The sequence below is a fragment of the Orbicella franksi genome, chromosome 4 (genome assembly GCF_964199315.1).
Source record: "Orbicella franksi chromosome 4, jaOrbFran1.1, whole genome shotgun sequence".
Taxonomy (NCBI): domain Eukaryota; kingdom Metazoa; phylum Cnidaria; class Anthozoa; order Scleractinia; family Merulinidae; genus Orbicella; species Orbicella franksi.
The window spans coordinates 13,782,847-13,803,937 of NC_138148.1; the positions used below are offsets into that span (position 1 = coordinate 13,782,847).

General features: G+C 40.4%; 1 protein-coding gene across 1 annotated transcript; it reads right to left on the reverse strand.

Annotated features, from left to right (window-relative positions):
* Nucleotides 1–1,724: 1,724 nt before the first annotated feature.
* LOC145483434 (bromodomain adjacent to zinc finger domain protein 1A-like) lies at nucleotides 1,725–20,871 on the reverse strand. The gene is made up of 19 exons (XM_081461941.1): nucleotides 20,561–20,871; nucleotides 20,175–20,450; nucleotides 17,192–17,995; nucleotides 16,693–16,795; nucleotides 13,980–14,183; nucleotides 13,149–13,358; nucleotides 12,361–12,456; nucleotides 11,491–11,629; nucleotides 10,604–10,927; nucleotides 9,637–9,862; nucleotides 9,282–9,464; nucleotides 8,194–8,647; nucleotides 6,804–7,680; nucleotides 6,209–6,405; nucleotides 5,399–5,920; nucleotides 4,627–4,837; nucleotides 4,121–4,339; nucleotides 3,548–4,023; nucleotides 1,725–3,153 (listed from the first exon to the last, which is right to left on the reverse strand). The coding sequence occupies exons 1-19, from the start codon at nucleotides 20,671–20,673 to the stop codon at nucleotides 2,893–2,895; spliced, it is 5,895 nt and encodes a 1,964-aa protein (XP_081318067.1). The 5' UTR covers nucleotides 20,674–20,871; the 3' UTR covers nucleotides 1,725–2,892.
* Nucleotides 20,872–21,091: the final 220 nt, after the last annotated feature.

Below are 21,091 nucleotides of genomic sequence, written 5' to 3' on the forward strand. Positions count from 1 at the left end.
TTCCTAAGGTACCGAAATTAGTCTACGTTTTGTAATGACACGTACTATAAATATATGGGGCGACTACTGTCAAACTTTCCGCTCCTTCATTAGCCAACTTTTATTTTACTGCGGGCAGTTCAAGTCAAGTCATCTTTATTTAGGCAGCGTATCAGCCATAGGCTGGTATCAAAAGGGGCCCTGCTTAAAATTAAGACTACAAGATAAAACATTCAGAATTCAGAGTTTATAAAAAGGAGAGAAAAAAGTAATTATAAAGGGATTGTCCCTAGGCTGATTCAGAAATTCTCCTTTGGCCTTTTGGTCCGAGTCTGCATTTGTGCATCCACTAACCTCCTTGAAACAACAGCAAAGAGGAAAGAGGCTTCCTTGTTTACTTCTTTTTGGGTGGTGGAGTATCCCTGCTTCCAGGTACCCATCGGGGTTAATGGGGGTTTGCACTTCAGCCCTTCATTTAGAACGTGGGGTATTGGATGGGGACCGTGGATTAATTTCCTGCCCCCCTCCCCCACACTTGTATAGATAAAATAGGGGTCCTGAAGACCATATATCCAAAGTGAAAAACAAATAGATTGTTTTCGATATATTCAAATTCAGCTTGGCAGTGAGGCCTAGAGGACACAAACAAAGGAAATTGAATGAGCACGTTTAGGCCTCGCTATCAAGCTGAATTTTAATATATCGAAAGTAGTCTATTGAACGTCGAGGAAAAGGTTGTTGTTATTCATCGTGGTAGATGCAATAATAAAGTGTATTATCGTTTGTCCACGATGTAGTCACTTGAGATGTAGATCGCGACGTTTCGACGGCCTACTGCTAGTCTTCTTCAGGCGATAAGGTCGACTGATTGCACGGTATCATTTATATCACAAAGGTCGGCTGTGATTGGTGCATTTCGATCCTCCTATTGTTCCATTGTTCCGGCGAGTAACAGTTCCCTCAGTGGTCCGCTGTTGTACTGTTCTTCTGTTGTTGGGGTCTGTTGTTGTGTATTTTGATCGTGGGCATCCATGCTTCAGGAATTTCAACGTCGCGATCTACATCTCAAGTGACTACATCGTGAGACAAACGATAATACACTTTATTATTAGTCTATTGAACGTTAGCTTGTGCCTCTGTTTCAAAACGAATCTTCGCGCAAAACCTTTCATATGAAAGTTTGATTTGCATGAAAATGAACCATAAGGCGGAACACATTTTCACATGAATGGTTTAGTACGAAGACTTGTCTTGACACAGAGGCAAAAGGCAACGTTGATAACAGTTTTTCAGCCCCTGTCCGCGTTTAAGGCTTTGTAAAGTTTCGTGGTTCCTACTCATCGCCCAGCATATGCATCATCACGACACTTGAAACTCTTCTACAGACAGACTAGAACGCTAGTAACCAATCATTTGATGGCCTGCGTAGCAAGCGTTCCCGTACGAAGAGCTTTTTTCGCATTCTGGCCGCGCGTAAATTGGAGCGAGAGCAAAAAATTGACGACGCAGGGGGTGTGTCACTTGCTCCACCACCCGCTGCTTTGTCGATTTTTTGCTCTCGTTCCAGTTTAATTACGCGCGGCCAGAATGCGGGAAAAAACTCTCGTACACCGAGACAATAGCTGTCGACTAAAACTCCAGGCTGTCTAGTGGATATTAGGTTGGGAGGTTAGAGATATAACCAATGATAACGAGTGTATAGTCACTTTTCCACTTATTGCAATCCCTGAAACACAGACCTCGGCAATAACAAGTTGAAATCGTTTTATTTTATCAAGGCTATATACACCTCTAAGCATAAGTTTTCTAATTACAGAATAGTTCCCACGATTTTACCTGTACATGCGTCAAATCTCCATAACATTTTCTCATAAATTAGTTCATCGTGCTATTTTTAAGGCAGTAAGAGCAAACGGTCACTTAGTTCTATTGCTTTGTACCGAATTTATTGTAGGCAAAAAAATGTGGATGTAATGAGTGGCTAGATGTTTCAGTATCTGAGAATCTGGGTATCTCCGCATCCTTTATACAATTTATCAACCGTTAAATAATTTCATTTGAGCCACTTCCTTCTGGCAAGTTGACAAAAACAGCACCTCAACTGTAAGGCACATCAATGATACCTCTGGTCTCCTTCGCAGCCTCTCTTGGGGTCATCACGCGTCAGGCAACGCTCTTAACACTGAGAGACTATGGTACCTCCGTCTCAGCCAAAACGGTTGAGACTATGGTACCTCCAGCACACAGTAACACCACTCTACCCACATGTATGGCCCATTGAATTACATTTTTTGGCAACTCCTAGAGAACAGATTCCATGAGATACAAATTACGAGCCTTCTAATACTACAAGTGAGCCAAAGGAACGGGCACACTGCAGAATTCTTCTACAATTGTTTCACGCAGTATCGAGCGTAAAAATGCCGAAGCAGAAAAATGAAATAGAACTGGCGGTTGACATGAGCCGACCTCTTTATATGAAGTATCAAACGTGTAGCCGAGCCTTTAGTGAAATGCTTTTGATTTGAAGCACTACCCAACCTCGTAAGTAACTTAATTCAAGGAAATATTTTGAAATACAGAGTGTCCAGCACGAAATTCAACTACACGTGCGTCAGTTCCTGAACTACGCTAGCGATGAGCATTAGACATAAATCGACTTGTCTTTTCTTTCGTTCACAAAAATATGCATGGCGATAATGCCGATTTTAATTGGTATCCCCTTTATTCTCCTTTTCTACCCTACAGATAGAAAGGAGGGTGGTGGGTAAGAGAGAAATTTTTATCGCGGAGACTAACACTGCATCACTTTCATCATCGTGGTTTTTTTTTTTGGAAGACAGCTAATCTATCAAACGGCCGTGCCTGTTTTGGCCAGAGTTTCTCAGCTTCTTTGTGAGCACGTTAGCAGATTCACATCCGTCGGCTGCGAGTTGTTCGAGTCTCGGTCGCATCGAGTCCCATGTCCGAATACTGAGTCTCGAAAAAAGCAGAGAGTCGAACCCCAGCTCGGGCCTCTTTTCCTCGTGGTCGGCAATATTCGGAGCAGTTGATGAATACTTGACGAACATCCGCAGCGAAATCCTCCACTGAATCGTACGCCTTGGCAGTTAAATTCATCTTTATGGTTCCCAAGTCCAAGGGACGTTGCACGTACTCCAGGTAGTCAGGGTTCTAGAGAAGGACAAAATTAGACCAACAAAAACATCGACTCGTAAGAACTACTTTGAATGAAGCAACAATAACTTTACCTCTACTAAATTACGGCACGCAGTCTGTGTCTATCTAACTTTCTAGTGAAGAAAGGATATAGAGTGGCCTGTCTGTTACTTGCAAACGTTTTACAGCACTCACAAAGATAGGCGTCTTGCTTCACCGCTTCACTGTTACGGTGAGGGTAGGGAGTGGACCCGTGCTATAACGAAGTGAAGGAAAGGACCTTTGGGGGTGTATAGAATTAAAGTCACATTTACAAGAAAGAAGAACGACCTTAGAGTTCATTCACATAACGCTGATGAATTTCAAGCCAACTAACTGAAATGCAGCGATTGCCCAGTGTAACATATACCTCGGTAATATCCACAGGTTCCAAGAAGGGCCAGGCGTCCTCGTGTTTCATCATCTCGTTCAATAGTTTCTGACACGAAACAAGTTTTGCTGTCAGTTTGGGGTTCTTCCTGCCAGTAGGGTTTTTACCCGAGTCAGATCGCAACAAAGGAGACGAAGACCTAGACGAATCGACAGAACTTCGGTCACGGTCGCCGCGCGCCGCAATCTTGATACTTCCTCTCCGACTAGTCCGCGGCGCAGGTGACGGGGAACGCGACGACGGCGAACGCGACGATGAAGACACTCGTCGCCGCTTCGTGGTCTTCTTGACAGCTTTCCCGCCAGTTTTACTTGTACGCGGTGGAGGCGATGGAGAAGAAGAAATTTGTCGTTTTCGAGATCGACTGGGAGCTTTCTTTGTTTTCGGACGCGAAGTACTCCGGGTCGTTTTCTTCTTAACAACTTTGATGCTTCGTTGTAGACTTTTCTGGGCAGCTACAAATATACCATAAAATAACAAGTCACGTAATAACATACTAAAGAAATCAGAGGGAAGGGAAAAGTTATTGTATGAATGAGACAGTGTTTGTACCTTCAATAGTAGCTTTCTTTACCCGACAGCTCCGAGGCCGTTCATCGTCTGCCCCAGTGCACACCTGACAGGCCCAGTTTCCGCGCGGGATTCGACGCAAAGGTGGATAAGCGCAAGCGAGATGATAGGCCAGCGGACATGTGTCGCAACAGAGAAGCTCTCCTCCCTCAGTGCACAATGCACACTGGTCGCCATGTTCAGAGCTCACGCTACCTTCACCTGTTAAAGAAATTAAAGTAAACACAAACAGTTTAACGTGAACCAACGGTTGCACCTCACACAACTAGACTAACATGATGCCGCGTTTGTGAGAAAGTACTAAGGAATTAATACTGGTCAAAATTTCCAAAATCAAAATTCAATTTCAAGGACTTTTTAAGAACCTCCAAGGCGTTAAATTCTAGCTTGGACTTGCCGTTTCAGGAAATTCAAGGTGGATACGAACCTAAAGAAAAGAACTTGATTCGACACGCTAAATAAAACACAACAACTGAGCAGGGTCTTACTTTGCTCAAAGTCATCTTCGCTGTTTGATTTACTCTCGGTTTCATGATGACCTTCATCGCTATCTTCCTCTTCGCTTTCTTCTTCCTTTTCTTCAGAATGTTCTTCATTTTCCTCCTTGAACTCCTCCTTCGCTGCAGGTTTTTTTCTTCTTTCACTGCGCCTCGTTTCCTTGGGACGGCAGTCCGCACAAAACCACTGACCTTCAGGGATCTGTGTTAATATCATAACCGTTAAATTAATACACCGTCCTTGTGATTAGCTTTCAAGTAATCAGAAAAGGAAAGGATATAAGACAAATCGGAGTTTCAAGAACTGGTGCATTGGGCATGCGTTTTAATCCCTAATTTATTTAGGAAAGGATAAATAAGGGATAAATCGCTTGGTAAGATGAGTACCTCTTGAAAGGAAACATTTAACGAAGGCAAACACGTTACAGATTTCAATTTAGAAAGACACACAAGCGATTCAGGACAATCACATTTATTACATATATGAGTTGTTCACTGTAACTGCCCGCCAGTTCATTAAGAATTGCGTGTTGGACACGCGAGTGTAATAAAGCACGAGGAGGATGCGCGCGTGACACGAAACGATCGTTTCCAATCCATTTCGACCCACGCTTAGCCTCGTAACGTAAACAGGCGTTCGCTCGACGCAGAAGGAAAACCCTCGCAGTTTACTCAGAGCAACAAGAAATTCATTGGACGTTCAGAGAAAATCAAAAATTGTTGACGATCGACTTGACAGAAGTCTGGGTTACGAGCTACATACCTCTTTGATGGGTGGTTTAAGGCAGTACATGTGGTGACCGCGATCACAGGCGTCACACAACAGCATATGCTCCGCATCTCCTTTCCTCTTGCACAGCCGACAGCGAGCATTCAACACAGACTTACTCCACGCAATGGACTGATCAAGCGTGTTCAAATGTACAAACACTTGAGACAGGTTTGTACAGACCAGTAGCGACTCTTCCCACCTCTCCAGACACGTCTTCTGCTTGACGGGTTCATCATTTGACGAACTGCTGCTACTGCTGCTGAGGTCTTTTTGTCCGTCTTCCTCCGCCTCCTCGCCTTTCTTCTCGCCGTTTTCCTTTGGACCTGCTTCATCAGCATCAGTCTCCTTCTTTCTCTTGTCTTTTTTCTGTTTCTCCTTGGTGTCCGCAGCCTTCATCATCTCGTTGAACTCACTGACAGCAGCGGCTGCGGCTTCTTTTTGTTTCTGTCGCTTGGTCTCCTCATCCTCGCCGAGAGGTGGATTTAAGTACTTTTTTTCTATGCCTTGCTCTACCTGTAAACAAAGTCAGATTGAATAAACTTGAATCAGGAAAAGTTTGCAAGTACAGTGAAACACAACAAACTAACGACGCTTCATGCTAAAAAAAACCCCCTCAACTCTTCTGCTTTCTATCCGCTCTATAACAGTTTTTGGGTGTTGGAAAGTTCTATAATACGAAGGAATCGACATCTCGGTTTATCTAGCTACTACACTCACCAAAAACGCCTTTGGACAACAGGCAAAAATGAGAAATAATTACGGTATCGGGTGACAAAAGCTAAGCTTCAATCTATTCCTTACCTTAAGTAGTTCCAGGGCAAGTTCTCTGACCGCCGGATTCACTGCCACAGGTCCTCCAGCCAAGCTAAGTGTCGGTGTACTGCATCGCGTGTCACCTGCGGGAGATGATGGATGGCTGTCTAACTGTAAATGTGACGGTACAGCGGTGAACGGAGGTTCGTCAGGCTTGTCTTCCACTTTAGCGACTTCCTCAGAGCCTACAACGAGAATGAAAGCTAGTCCGGGAATGGGCTGGTAGAAAAGGCAGTCGAACGTTCCACTACCAAGACTAACATTCAAATACTCCTTACAACCTTTCAGAGTTTTTTTTAACTCTCATAGGGAGAATTCATATGCGAAGAGACTCTTTTCTTTAGACATCGTGTTTAAACGATCGTTCAATTTTGGTTCCAAAATGCACATTTTCCAAGCGACTTTACTAACTTTTCAGGCAAATTTTATTCAATTATCGAAAGCAAAGCACAATCTGCACTCAAAATCCACCAAAAGCATGCTGTCATGCAAATCTCGCAAGCAACAAAATATGGAGCCTGTGCACCCCGATATGTCTAACCAATACAACCAAGAAATATAACGACTAATCGGAGGAAGTTACCTGTATGACATTCTTGTTTGATGTCGTCTTTAACTCCATTGATAACTGGCTGTTGCTGGTCATCGCAGTCCATTAGCTCTTCCTCCTTCAAGGCCACTGTCTCCTTCCTCTCGTCTATACTGGGTTTGTTTTCATCCCCAACACTTCTATCAACCTCCATGTGCTCTGGGTCGCCATTTTCCTTGACTTCATTGATTCCATTAGCGTTACACTCCTCGCTGGTTGGTGTCTCAGTCTTACAGAAGACACTGTAGATACCATTCTCCACTTTGGCTCTCCACGCCTCACGGTCGACATTCCTGACGGAGCCCAGACCCCCTTGCCATATTCTGTCCTCTAAATCAAGAATCTGATCGCGCAGGTTTGCCTCGAGGAACTCCTCCATGGTCTTGTACCGAGACTTGTCCACCGTGGGTTGATTTCTACGCCTTCCTTTGGGCTTAGTGTCCTTTTTCTGAGCCTGAATTTCGGCTTTCAAGGGACATTTTTCCACTGCAATGGAGAGCTGTTTGTACTCTTGCTGGATGGCGTCCTTCAAAGGTTTCTCTCGAAAACCTCGCGGATTCAAAGCATCTAACAATTGATCTACATCCTCTTTGGAAGCGAAGTAGGACCACTTGACAACAGGTCTTTTCTTGTAAGATTCACACCAGCCTCCATCTCCACAAGCTTCCTTGGTAAGCCGATACGTTTGAAACATGTTCAAAACTTTCCGTTCAAAGTTTTCAGTGTTTGCAGTATCTTTGCTCTTAGTATGACCATTAACTAAGCGTTTCTCTTCCTTTTTAGCCTTATCTGAATTGCTTTGGTCTAACGTTGAGTTCTTATTTTCTTTAGCGCCTTCCTTTTCTTCATCGCCACTTCCCCCTTCGTTTTCCTGTTAACAAAAAAGTACTTGTTACTATCATTATCATTATCATTATCATTATCATTATCATCATTATCATTTTTGTCTCTGAAAGATGACTTCAACTCAGGTTGTCGAAACGTTAGCCACCAACAACAGTTCTTTTCCGTCAGACCTAACTGATACATTATTACTCGTGGATTCAAACAATTTATTAAATTTGTAAACTGTCGCCTACCTATATTGTTGAATTCTAGTATAAGTCCCTATGCATCAGTTTGTTATTTTCTATAGAGTCAACCAACGGCCAGAGAAATTACTTAAACAGTACCGTACAAAGAGAATAAAGAGTCTTACAACGCTAAAAAGAAAGCCTGACCTACTCCTGGTGATGATTTGCCACACATGTTTTCATGTTAAGTCTCTAGATTTGAGGGTACGTGAACAATACACCAAAATTGAGCATCCCTTCTATTCTCATCACCTGCCTGCCTAACATTGTCTAGAAACTGAAAGAAGAATTAGCTTTTGATGACAAATTACCTCCAATTCAGAGTCAGACTCGGGTTCCAGGAGTAGGTGTTGATCAGGGTCATCATCCTCCACAAACAGTCCTCGGAGTGACCTGAAGGCCCAGTACCGCCTGAACACCCTGTCCCGACCCAGAGGTTGTATTGCACTCCTAGCTACTGCTTTCGCCAACTGATTCAAAAACTCCTGATCCTTCCGTTTGCGATCTTCCCTTCTTTGTTGGGCCAGCTCCTCCTCTTCTTCTTTGGTTAAAACAGGAACCGGAGTTGGTTCATCATCCTTATCCTCTGCAGGTTTGTTCCCATTGACTTTGCTGTCTGTGCTTGCTGTGGATTCTTTTGTTTCACTTGCTTGAGAGCTACTCTCATTTTCTTCCTTCTTCTTTGCAGTTTTCTTACCTGCTTTCTTCACTGGATCTCCTTCATTCTGTTCTGAGCCATTGGTGGTTGCATCCTCAGCTTTTGAACTAGAAACATAAAAATCGCTCGACATTAAGATTGGTACACAGGAGGGGACCAGTCCCTGCAACTAGTCCCCTTAAGAGTTTACATGAAGGCACTGGTTAAAGGGACGTCCCATGAAAAGTTCACACGAAGAGAATCGAGGAACAAGTTGCAGGGACTTGTCCCAAAAATTCAAACCAGTTTGAATTCGTGGGACTAGTCGCAGGGACCAAACTTTGGTCCCTGCGACTAGATTTTGAAGCAAAAATGCCCAGTTTAGCCCCTGCAACAAGTCGCGGGGACAAGTCCCCTTGAGTGTGACGACCTTTATGTTAATCAAAACTCTTCGAGTCCATGTAACAATAATCTTGCTATAAATGACATATTACTGTAGGTCCTGAGAAAATTTGCTATCTTATCACAGTTAGTAAGAAGATGCTACAGCAGGATACAATGCATAACAGTATGTTGTGTTACTCTTCGGAAATCATTGCCACATGTAATCAGCACAAACGTTTATTGTTCTGTATAACTGCAAGCATGTGTCGCTATTAGTGAACACCAGCACTGTGTAACAAAGATCAATTTACTCTTCATTTCTTCTTTCCCTTTACTGGAAAATGGTCTTTTTCAATTTTACTGTCTAATGTTTATTACCTTGATTGTCCTTTTGCACCGTCTATCTTCTCCTGATCCTTTTCTTTCTTCCGTTTTTCCAGCTCCTCCTTTTGCCGCTGTCTCTCTTCCTGTTTACGGCGGTACCTAGCGGCAGCCTCCTCCTTCTCCTTCCGTTGATCTGCCCACTGGTCCTCCTGCCACTCACGACGGACCTTGCGACACCTGAAAGGGCAAGCAAAGACAGATTATGTACCAACATTTACCCTAAATTTTAGAAACTTTACTATTGAATGAAATCGTTTAAACACATCTAGGTCACACTAAAGCAATATGGCATGACCAAGAAGTTATGGGTGACAAAAATAACCATTCATGAACATTTATGACTACTCACTGGTCAAAACCTTCCTCTACATAGTCTCGGGCTGTTGCATATGTTATCAGCTGAGTGCAGAGAGCTACCAGGACTTTGAGTTTGTCTTGAGCACCCATATCATAGATATTGCCTGTTACCAATGCTTTTAACAACTGAGGTTCGGTGTGCCGAAACTCTACTCCTGCATCATCGCTATAGGTGAATCCCCCTCGACGCTGCCAGCGATAAGATGGCTCACCACATCCTTATGGAGAAGAAGAGCAGATTGAAATTCTCTAGCACAGTTTTCAACTTATGTTACTATTTTTAAAGCAATTTTAGATACAGCTGAACGTCCCTGAATGCCCAGCTCTGTAAGCAACTGAATGTGGTAGCTCCCTGGAGCCAAACCACCTACAGGACAACTACGATGAGGCCAAGTATGCTGTATTATTTGCCCACTTTAGTGTTGTACTTGTGACAAGCTCAAGAGACTATTATCCTATGAGCAATCAAATCAAACTAACTAGAGCATGTCTGTTTTACAGGGGGTATTAAACAGCTTCCCTGTAAACCAAAATAAAAAAAAAACTCTTAGTAAACAAGCTTGAAAGGAGTTATGGGAGAAATTGCCCAAGGTCTTTATGGTATAGATAAAGTGCAGTGAGGTATGAACAGAAAGGGACTGACACTCCATGCCTCTCCAGGGGGGTGGGGGACCCAAATAAAATATGAAAAGGTTAGGTATGCTTGTTTTCTCACTTAGGGGTGTAAATTACTGTTTTTTTGTCTCACTCAGAGTGTTCAGGATGAAATGCCACTATTTTAAGTTATCAATGTATCTTTTAGGGGGCAGTCAAAGAAATAACAATTGAAAAAGATGATGCCATGATGTCATGTGAAAATGCTCTACAGGAGCCCACCAGTGGAAATCCAGTTATCTCAAAAAGTACACTCTTAAAAAAGGTAGATGTCTGAAAAGCAACACATTGTTACTCTGACATACCTATTCTGGCACCAGAGGATAACAGATGAAGTCTCAACAGCTCAGAGCTTGTAAAGGGGTCCATGATCAATTCATGCAGAGGTTTACCCTGGTACTGCATTGGCCAAGCAGCTGCCATTTGTGCTGATGCAGACACAGTGGACTGTGACTTCTCATCACCCTCATCATCAACATCCACGAGGGGCTCATGGTCGTGACTACCGTCCAAACCTTCCTCCTCTTCTTCCTCCAAGTGAGTGCGCAGTATTGCTCCCAGTAAGAACAGCAGCAAGTCATAGTACACACCCTCAGCATCATGTTCTGTCAGAGCTTCCTCTAACATGGCTATATGAGTAGAAGCATAAACAAGTTGACTAAAGACAAAAAAAAATTAAATTTTGGAAATATGTTGCCATGTATGTGTACCAGAATTAGTGATTACATCTGTTGATTTATCGTTACTTAGAAAATATTCAAAGCTACATTTGCGAATGTAAAAAATCAAACATTTTATTTCCAGATAAGCAAAAGGATAAGTAAAATAGCAAAGTTTTTTATTGTGTGACATGGTAACAGAGCAAAATAAAATATTGATGGTAACACTCAAAAGTGTGTCTGTGAGTACACCCCCAAAGGAGAAGATGAGCATCCCTGATATTTTCACATGGGAGTCCCCCTGGGCAATTTTCTCAGTTCAAAATGATTTGGAACTTTCTAGGGGTTTGGGATTGGGGGTTCAAAAGAAACAGAACTTCCGATGGGGAAATGAGATCACCATAAACCCTCTAAAATGAAAAAATTATAACATTCCATGGTGAGGGTAAGGATATTTTCTGGAACCACAATCTAAATTACAGTAGCAACTTATTTACCAGGCTGACCAAACACTCAATGATTTATGGGCTTACCAAATGTAAGGCCAGAAGGAAATTCATCTTTGATGTCAAAAAGATTACCAAAGACATTGAGGAATTCCAGGACCATCATCATATCACCAAACAGTTCTGATGGAAGCTTTATTGTGACTGGAGTGGTGTTCGGGAGATCCTGTAAACCAATTGAACATGCCATAACAATCAAGTCAATGTCTCAAATGTGTGCATCAATGTCCAAAACCAATCAGAATACTCTTACTGCTTGTCCAATATTTCGTAAGTACATGTAAGGGGTACAGTTTCTACAGTTGGTTTTGAACCTCAAGTCATGTAACATATCTCTTGTTAACTAAGCTTGCTTGGGACCGTGCTGGGACAATATTAACCCTTTATCTTTTTGGTACAGACTTTGATGCATTTGGTCCATACTGTTCCAGACTTAATGCTGATATTCCCCTATCTCCCATAAATTCTTCGCTTTTTGCTAAGAAGATGTAACAACTTTACTGTCTCTACTCTAGTGTCATTTATCACTGCCTACACACCCAACCCCAAGAGGGAGTTAGTTGTTTCTGTTCAGAGTTTCCTGAACATCCCGCATCAAAAAAAAAAACAGGAAATCACTCAGTATTAGCCCTCAGGATCTTCTTAAGTACTGTCAATTTACAATCTTATGGTGGTTCCTTTACCTTTTCTAAAAAATAATTCTAGCAAAGTAAGTAGTTTTGTTTTCAGTTTCCAACTGAGACTGTAATTCTGACTATTAATTCAGAACCTAAACTTCTGATCAATTAGCTTAAAGACACCTTAGTTACACCTGTGAACAATTTACCAGACTAATTAACATCAAACAGTAGATGTTGTCTTAGCATCCAGATCTAGTCGACTGGGAATTTAACAAACCTTTAAATCATCCAGTTCTAGGTCTTCTCTTGGTTTGTTCCATTCTTTTAATCTTATGGCTTCTAATCTCTTTTCTTCTCGCTGTCTTTCACGCTCCTGTGATTAAATTACAGCAATCACTACTGGCATTCACTTACTAAATGAAGACCAATAGTTAACAGCTAAAACTTTCAGTGTGGTCACCTCTCATTAGCAACCATTTCCCACATGCAACGTCTTGTCAGTAGCCACAACTGCTTTTAGGGCTTACAGTTTGAAATTTTGTTTTTAAGCTCCAGTAAGCAATCACCAGACATATTATCCAAACCCTGGATATCAAAAGTCAGAGTTCCCACTAGTTTTGATAGTTAAGGGTACCTGGGACCCCCAGTTCCAAAGAGTTGGGGGTTCTCTTTGCTTTTCAGCGGTCATTTGCCTATTACTAAGCATTTTTCCTCTGTCCTGGGATGCACTATGCCAAAAAACTGTGCGTCCTTTTCATTTTTTGCGTGTATAAGACGCACAACTGTGTATTAATGGAAACTCTGAAAAGATTGCTCTGTCTGCCTTTTTTCCTGTTATGAATGACATCTTTCATTCCAAAATGGTAACATCAGAGAAAATGACAGCTCTTATTATTTTTCTTATTATTTTATTAAATTAAAAAGACTTAATCTCAATGTTGCATATATGTATAACCTTCAACACTATACCGTCATTTTTGAGTCAAACAATACATGTACCTACATGTATCAACTTGGGCCAAATGCAAAATTAAACAAATAAATAAGATTTCTTTTGATTGTTACCTTGTCTCTTTCAATCTTTTTGACTGCTCTTTCCTCCTCTCTTTTAGCTTTGTTCTCAGCTTTTTCTTTTTCCCTCTCCTGTTTCTTTCTTTCCCTTTCTTCTTCCAGTTGTTTTTTCCTCTTCTCTTTTTCCTCTTCCATGATTCTGCGCCATTCCTCAGGTGGAAGTTTCATTTTCTTGTTCTCTTTACTTTTCCCATCTTTCTCTTTCTGTGATTCATTGACATTTAGAAATTACAGTCAATTGAGCATGTGTCATTGTATAATTCTTGATCCTGCAAAAGATAACTCTCAGCCTGCGTAGAAGATGAGGTTGGGCCGTAGATCCACTAGTTTCACAGAAAGCTCACTAGCATGGACAAATCAAAATTATCTTATGACCCGATTAACTGTCTTATGTTGTATGCCACCAAAATAATATATGTTTGAATTGTTTTTGCTCTGTTATATGTATCATGTAGCATTCTAACTTAGCATCTAAATCCTTTCCAGCAATGCACTCAACCACAAAATTCCTTCTCATTACTAAATGTCCCTCCAATGATTCTCCCATTAAAAAAAAAAAGCCAGCTAACAAGCCAGAGAAGCCCCTCAAACAAAAACACAACCAAGTTTTCTTACTTTTACAATTCTTCAGTATTCCAGAAGTGCTAATTTTGTGCAAAACTATGCATGAAATGGGTCCCTAGATTTCCTCACCCTTGACACTGGTTGTAAGGATTAACAGCAGGCTGCGATTAATTCCTTGCAACTATTATTTAAAAAGGTTGTGATCAATTTAACTTTGACTTTACCACAGTCAAAAGAAAATTGTTGACAACTAAATCTCACCTTTTCCTTCTTTTTCTTGGCACCTTCTTCATTCTTTGACTCATCTTCTTTCTTCTTTTTTCTCTTCTTCTTCACAGGCCCACTCTCTCCTTCTTGGTCTCCATGCACAAGGCTTCTTTTCCTACGCTTTTTGTCTTTTGGGGGAGATGCAAGCTTCAAAGGAATGTCAGGTTCACCAAGATCAAATTTTTGTCGGTATGCCCTCTGGAAAAAAAAAGCATAATTTGGGTTGAAGTAAATAATATACTCAGATTTCTAAATCACATTTAATAGGCAAACAAATATTAACACTGAAGCAGTTTGTTTTTCATCAATTATATGTAAATTGACCTATAAATGGCCCAAAATAGTTCTAGTGGAATGTCTAGCAGAGAATACAGCAATCACACATTTGTTTCCAAATTTTCAACAATTCTGGTCAAATTTCCTGTTTGAGCATGGGATTGCCCACTGTGTTCTGCAAGAAAAATGGTGTTCACCATGCAACATAATAATCCTTTATTACACCTCCTAACTCAAATGAGGAAAAAGTGTCACCAGTCATGGGTCAAAACTTGCAACTCCCTAGGGCAAACAAAACTAACTAACTCCCTAGGGAAACAACAACTTGAACTTTTGACTTGCATGTGATCAAGTTGTGCACCTTGAAACTCCAGCAAATTTGTGTGCCAGCTGGTGTCAAGCAGTTCATTCTATTTTTGAGTTGGGGGGTATATCAAATAACAAAACACTTAAAGTTCCACTAACCCCCCAAATTTTTTTTGTTGCTAATATAAATTTCCTTTTTCTCCTGATTACCACTGCAAAAAAAATTGTCGTTGTAGCTATTTTTGTTAATTTTCTATGAATTTTTTTTAAGTTTGTAAATTTGCCCTTTTCCATGTTCATGACCAAGGAATAGCGGAGAATGGAACGAGCTGGCTTCTAACGTCACTTCGGGAATAACAGTATTTTGTTTCTGAGAAGAATGTATGCGAACATGCAATAGTTTGTGTCAAAATTGTTGCAGAATGCAAGGAAGATATGTTGACAGTTGGAGGCTGTAGCAATACAGGATGTGTAGAATAGAGGATTCCCCTTCATTCAATACCTCTATCTCGATGAAACTTTAGCAGAAACGAGAAAAAGACCAAAGAAGTGGGTTGATCTGTGCGAAGCTAAAGCCGAGATTTCTTCGATCTCGGGTTTGCCGCTACTGTAAAAAACCTAGAGATTTTCATGGCCTGTATATTCTTGAAACACACGATTAAGATTTGACTCCATAGCTACCGACAGAGATTGTCGTGCTGAAAGAAGAATGCGCTTGTCAGTCAACCAAAATGCAAACTAATAAGTTGAGGACTCCCAGGTTACTAGCATGCATAAAATGGACATATCATTCAAAATAACAGTGAAGTAGAAATGTATTCATTTAACTGAAAGTATACTGAACCTCTTTTCAAGATCTTGTCAAAGGATTTTCCATGATTTCACAAGTACGAAATATGCAAATTTGCATAGCTTGTGTTCGTACACAGTAATTGACTATGCATATACTATGGTCGATCGACAATAATGAAGTGGAAAGTTACCTCACCTTTGAATATTGTTTGCTGACATCTCTGCTTATCTCTTATGTTAAAACTAATTTCAATCATTGATCCGGAGAAGTAGGCAGGAGTGGAGTATGACTGCATCGCATTTTAACTTGTATTTCGGGGGAAATTAATGTTTGAATGTAGAAATGTTTTGACACTCCGAAATTTGCACATTCCTTAAAGTCTGATTACTAACTCTTTGTGTTCATTGACATCTTTATAACTCTTTAAGAGCTTTAAGCTAATTCTTCAGTCATTATTTGTACCTTTATAACCCAAATGGACCAGCAAATTGTCAATCCCGGCCTAAATATAATTATACAACGTGGCGATCTCGACTGGTGACCCGAACTTCGAAATGGAAGAAAAATATGTACATCGCAGCCGTCCAAATCGTAGCTAGACTCCGAATTGTAATGCTAGATGATACAGTTCTTTCACTTAAAATTCTTGTCCAGTTTTGATAAAATATGAATCACAAATAACCGAAAAATGTTTTAACTGCCCTCGAAGCTCAGTCAAAAGTCTCTTGAGTGTTTTAGCCCGGTTTCCCAAGTGACGTTACTGGTAGCCTGACCCAGGTCCCACTTTGTGCGGTTGTGAACATAGAAATTACATGTTTAAATGCCTGTAGAAACGCAGGGATTTTATCAATAGAGATACTTTCTTCGCTGAAGTAATCACAGAAACTAGTAGATTTTATTAAAGGAAAAAAATTTTTGGGGTTTGTGGCACTTTAATAACTGGCCCCACAGGAAATCGTTTTGCTTCCCCTCAAGGGTCTTGGGGAAGCAAAACTCATCGCCAGTCATTAAGGGGTTATTATTTACTGAGCTTGTCAAGTGAAGATGGTTGGATATTGACCTCTTTCAATATTATGGTCCTCAGCTGCATCTTGGTCTTCAAAAATGCATAGAAAAGATCTTGGCCAATATCCAGCTATCTTGAGTAAACAAGTGGAGTAATAATATACGTATCATCACTTTTGCTAAAATTTCCAGTTTCACGTACTTGAAGATTCAGGAAGTTTCTACAATTTTGATCGAACATTTCAATATAATTACAAGCACACACAGTGTACCTACTTGTAACTATGTAGCTACAGCAGATTACAAACACAGAACAAGCTATCATACCTGAACAATATAGATGCCATCTTCAGAATGTGGAGTACTTCGGTCACAACTGATCTTCAGGAACATTTTCACTTTATCTCTAGTAAACACACCTTTCTTCCGACTGAAAGAGTGAATTGAATTTGTGCAGTAAAAATTATGTTGAATTAATTTAGGACATACCAAGCCTTCATTGGTTTATAATTTGTGCACAAACTCAGTTAACAACATTGTACGTCATGAGAGAAATTCTCCCTACTTGTAGCTACTGCATGAGATGGTGTGGGGGAGGTGGCAGAATTAGCACAGTATACTAGGGGTGCATCAGATTCAATGGCCATTGTATTCTGCTACTAGGGTACTTTACAGTCACACCCAGGAGTATAAATTCCAGCTGCAACAATACACTGATGCACCATGATATTTTAGGCACAATACAAATATCAATAGTTAAAGAGAATACTGCGATAATACAATGTACGCAATAAAAAAGTGGGGATATGTCAATTAAGTTTGGTACCTGACAAGTGAAGCTTCAACAATCACAACCTCCTGTTTCTTTTCCTTCTTCTTAGATCCCCTATCTTTTCTATCTGAATGAATTCTGATTTCATAGTGATAAAGAGAAGCAGACGGCCAGTTATACACTGGCTTCTCTTTAGGAGACGATAACTTTGGAGAAGGCCTTTGTGGACTCTCTTTATCTTTCTTACCATTGTTGTCATCATCATCAATGATGACAATTTCACCTTCAAAACTTTTCGTTTTACTAGTACTTGGTGATTTATTTGTCTTTGAGGATTCTGTTACACCTCCATCAGAAGATGACTTGCTCTTCGGAGAAACAAGCTTGTTGTCACTGGCTTTTCTCGAAGATGGTGTAGATGGTTTCTTTGTTGTCTTATCGCTATTTGATTTAGATGGTGTGCTTTTGCTGTCTGAAGAATGCTTCCTTGATTTGCTGGGAGTCTTTTCACTGAAACTTTCTACACTATGTTTCCTCGATTTAGACTTTGAGGAATGCGATTCCTCATCCAAACTCTTTCGTGGCGATTTTCCAGTTGGTGATTTGGGAAACACATTGTCAGAGCAGTACTTTTTTGCAGATAACGGCTGGCTATCTGAACTACTTGAGCTATTTGTCCTCTCTTTTACTGGTGTTCCATCAGAAGGGCTCTTACGATTCTTAGAAGTTGGGGATTGAAGTTTATCTCCAGAATGGCTGTGTTTTCTAGATTTTGGAGACAAGAGTTTTCCTGCCTTCGCTGTTTTGTTTGGTGAGCCCTCGGGAGGAGGAATTACTCGGGTTATAATACCTCTCTTCCTAACAGAGAAAACAAAGTGAACAAATAATGTACATTGACTTTATTGTTCTTGATCCATACTGTTAACACCTTCGGCCAATATACTATATATATTTGTATAATAACTGCAGAAATTCTTGCACACTCATTGGCTAATTTCAATATCTGTCAACAAGTGGACCAACACATGAATTTATAATTTATGAGACTTCTACCTCTTTGTTATTAGAAAAACAAATTGACATCAGTTCAAAGTAGCCTGCAGATCCACAGCTAATAGCCCTTTTTCATGGTTAGCTTTTGTCATTTGCATTACAATAGAGTCTAGCATGTATGTGAGGCAATTGCAGGCTATTTTGTAGTTTTAGCCCGAAATTGCCTCGCATCCACATTGGATTACATTGTAATGCAAATGAGAAAAATTAACTGTGAAAAGGGCTATTTGACAATGTTATAACAAAATTCTTGATCAGTAACAGGACAGAAGTATGAAAAACTGATGCCAATTTGTTAACTTTGCAATCTACATATTTGCTGGCATTCCAAAATTTTTTAATTGAATGGTTTGCATTTTGGAATGTCAAGAAACTTTATCAGGAATTCTCTGAACAATTTATGCCTGTTCTGGAATTCGGGAATTGTTTAGTCCAATGCTGTGGTCTAAGAAAAATTACCGGGAGACCAAAGGTTCCTAACCATGAAATCCTGGGTGCCCAGTACTTAAGCTTGTACGAAAAAGTAAGTTTTTCCAGTCACCCAAAGGCAAAAGTTAGTCACCTGTGGTACCCCGGTGCTTCTAAAGCACAGCGCTGTAGTCAAAAGGAAAGTGCCATGTGATTGAAAATTGTTTTCTATTTTTTGGTCAAAATTGTATACTTGTATGAGTCTTGTATTATTTTGGTGAAGCTGAACACAAAGTAGTGACTGTAGCCAGGGCTCAGACCCAGACTGCTCAATCTGGAGTCCAGCATACTACCATCAGTTCATTAAGATAATAAAACAAATATATTAGTTTTAATATATTAATTTTAATTTTAATTTTCCATACTTTTTCAACAGTTGTAATTTACTGTTTGGTCATGGTCAAATTGTTAAAAAGGCCACATTCACCCAATAAAATGTTGGAACTCAGCTGGAGGTATAAGTGAAGTACATGTAAGTTCACTATAGTGTTTTGGACACTTTTTAATGTCATTTCTTTGGTCTTGAGCGGAGTTGGCTTGGAAAATACTTGTTGATTTACTTGTTAATATTTATAACACTGAAGGTTTGTTAGTGAATGAGAAATAAACAGAGCAAAATCTTGCTACCACAACTGAGGGAAATATAATGACATAGTTATGAATGCCATTTTCGTGGCCCAGGCCCTCATTTCCATAGCTCTGGAATAATGCGTGCATGGAATTTCCCAAGTTTTTGTGAAAAAGGTAAAACTGAGATTTATATGAATAACAAAGTTTAAAAAATATTGAAATGAGTGTATTCATCAGTTATAAAGTCCAAAAAATTATCACTTATACACCAACTATATCAGTGATGTTACTTTCAAATGAGAAACACAAATGTAAGCATTTCCCGTGCAAACAACTAGATGCCAAGGTGTACATTTTACATTATAGTACTTAAAAATATGTTTCTTTTATTTGTCCTGAAATTGTTACCAACTATTTGACTTATGAACATTACCAAGTCTTCTCCAAAAACTGAATTAAGAACAAAAATTTAAAAAAAAGAATAATTTTTGACAGCTGTCACTCAAAAAGGTCAATTATTATTCACAAGGGCTGAAAAATGAAATGGGCTAGATTTCAGCAGAAATATGACTGAGGTGCATTATAGGCTAATCACTCAAACAAAATGGCTACCTCCTCTGTCTGAAGAAAAAAAATTCCTAAGTTTTCCTGAAAACAAAATTTTGGAAAATAACCCCCCCACACCCCACCCCTCCACATTTTGTACCCCTTTAATAAATTAGTCAAGGAAAAAGAACTAGAATGAAGAGAAAAAAAAGAGACTTCTACCTTAGAGTAGCGTTATAGGTGAAGAAGACGCTCGCTGGATGGCATGTGACGCATTATACCTCGCGACGGTTTGGACCCATCACCAACCACCAACACCATGCAAAAATCTGCCCCATACCCCTCAAATGTGATCCTATGGTAGAGAAATCGCCCTTTCAAAAGAAATAAATACACTTACTTGTTCGAAAGGTAGTTAACCTCAACTTCTTCGCCTTCCTGGTAGCGATCCTTCAAATATGAAAACACTTCATCGCATAAATTAGCTAGTCGACCACGTTGAGTGTGGTGTACGAGCGTGAGAGCCGCTCGCTGGATGGGCTCTGGGAGACTATGGCCTTGCTTTCTAATCGACCTTTCCGACTCTTGTGCTTCTTGGTAGGTTAAACCACTCTTGCCAGTATATTTGCAGCTCCATAGCGTGCTGCTACATAAAATTGTACGCTCGAAAAACGACCTGAAACGGAAAAATGGCGGAGTCATACAACGTTGGGTGAAACTGTGAACAGTCAAAATGAATGAGAGTGAACCGGATATAGAAATACTGCAATAGAAGGTAAAATTTACCTATAATCACGGAAAACTTCATTTGTATGGCGACAAACGAAGACTTCTTCGTCAGGTTTTAGATCTGGAGGTGGTTTTGAAGGTGAAAACGTTTTTCTATTCAGCAAAGGCATGGTGAGGTTGCCAAACTAGAGAGTGCGGTGGTTGACCGCGAAACTCTCCCAACGCGCGCGTAAACGTAGCCACGACTTCCCGCAAGAAGAAATCCAAGACCTTAGATAAAAGTAACTGAGGAAGATTTCTAGCCAAGCGGTTCTGGCCAGAGGAAAAGGTCAAAATTTGTCCTTACAGTTAAGAAAATTCTCCGCCGACCACGCAGCTCGTGTGCTCCCACAGGCCTACAATGCCCTGATGTCTCAATAGACTTCCTCCAATACCGGCGACCGCACGAGTGCAGAGATGTCCATTTCGTAAGCAAATTTCTCCAAATCTACCCGCTCAAATTTTACCAAATTTCACAACAGTAGACTACACTCAGCTCTGAACAAGATCCTTGGTTCAGAAGAGAGTCTAAGATTTTCTAGCAATATA

Excerpts from the sequence above, each read along its gene's own strand:
- LOC145483434 (XM_081461941.1), bottom strand. The coding sequence starts at position 20,673 with ATGCCTTTGCTGAATAGAAAAACGTTTTCACCTTCAAAACCACCTCCA. Across the intron at positions 12,457-13,148 it reads AAAAGATTGAAAGAGACAAG|GAGCGTGAAAGACAGCGAGA; the intron begins GTAACAATCAAA and ends ATTTAATCACAG. Across the intron at positions 9,465-9,636 it reads GTAGAGGAAGGTTTTGACCA|GTGTCGCAAGGTCCGTCGTG; the intron begins GTGAGTAGTCAT and ends TTGCCCTTTCAG.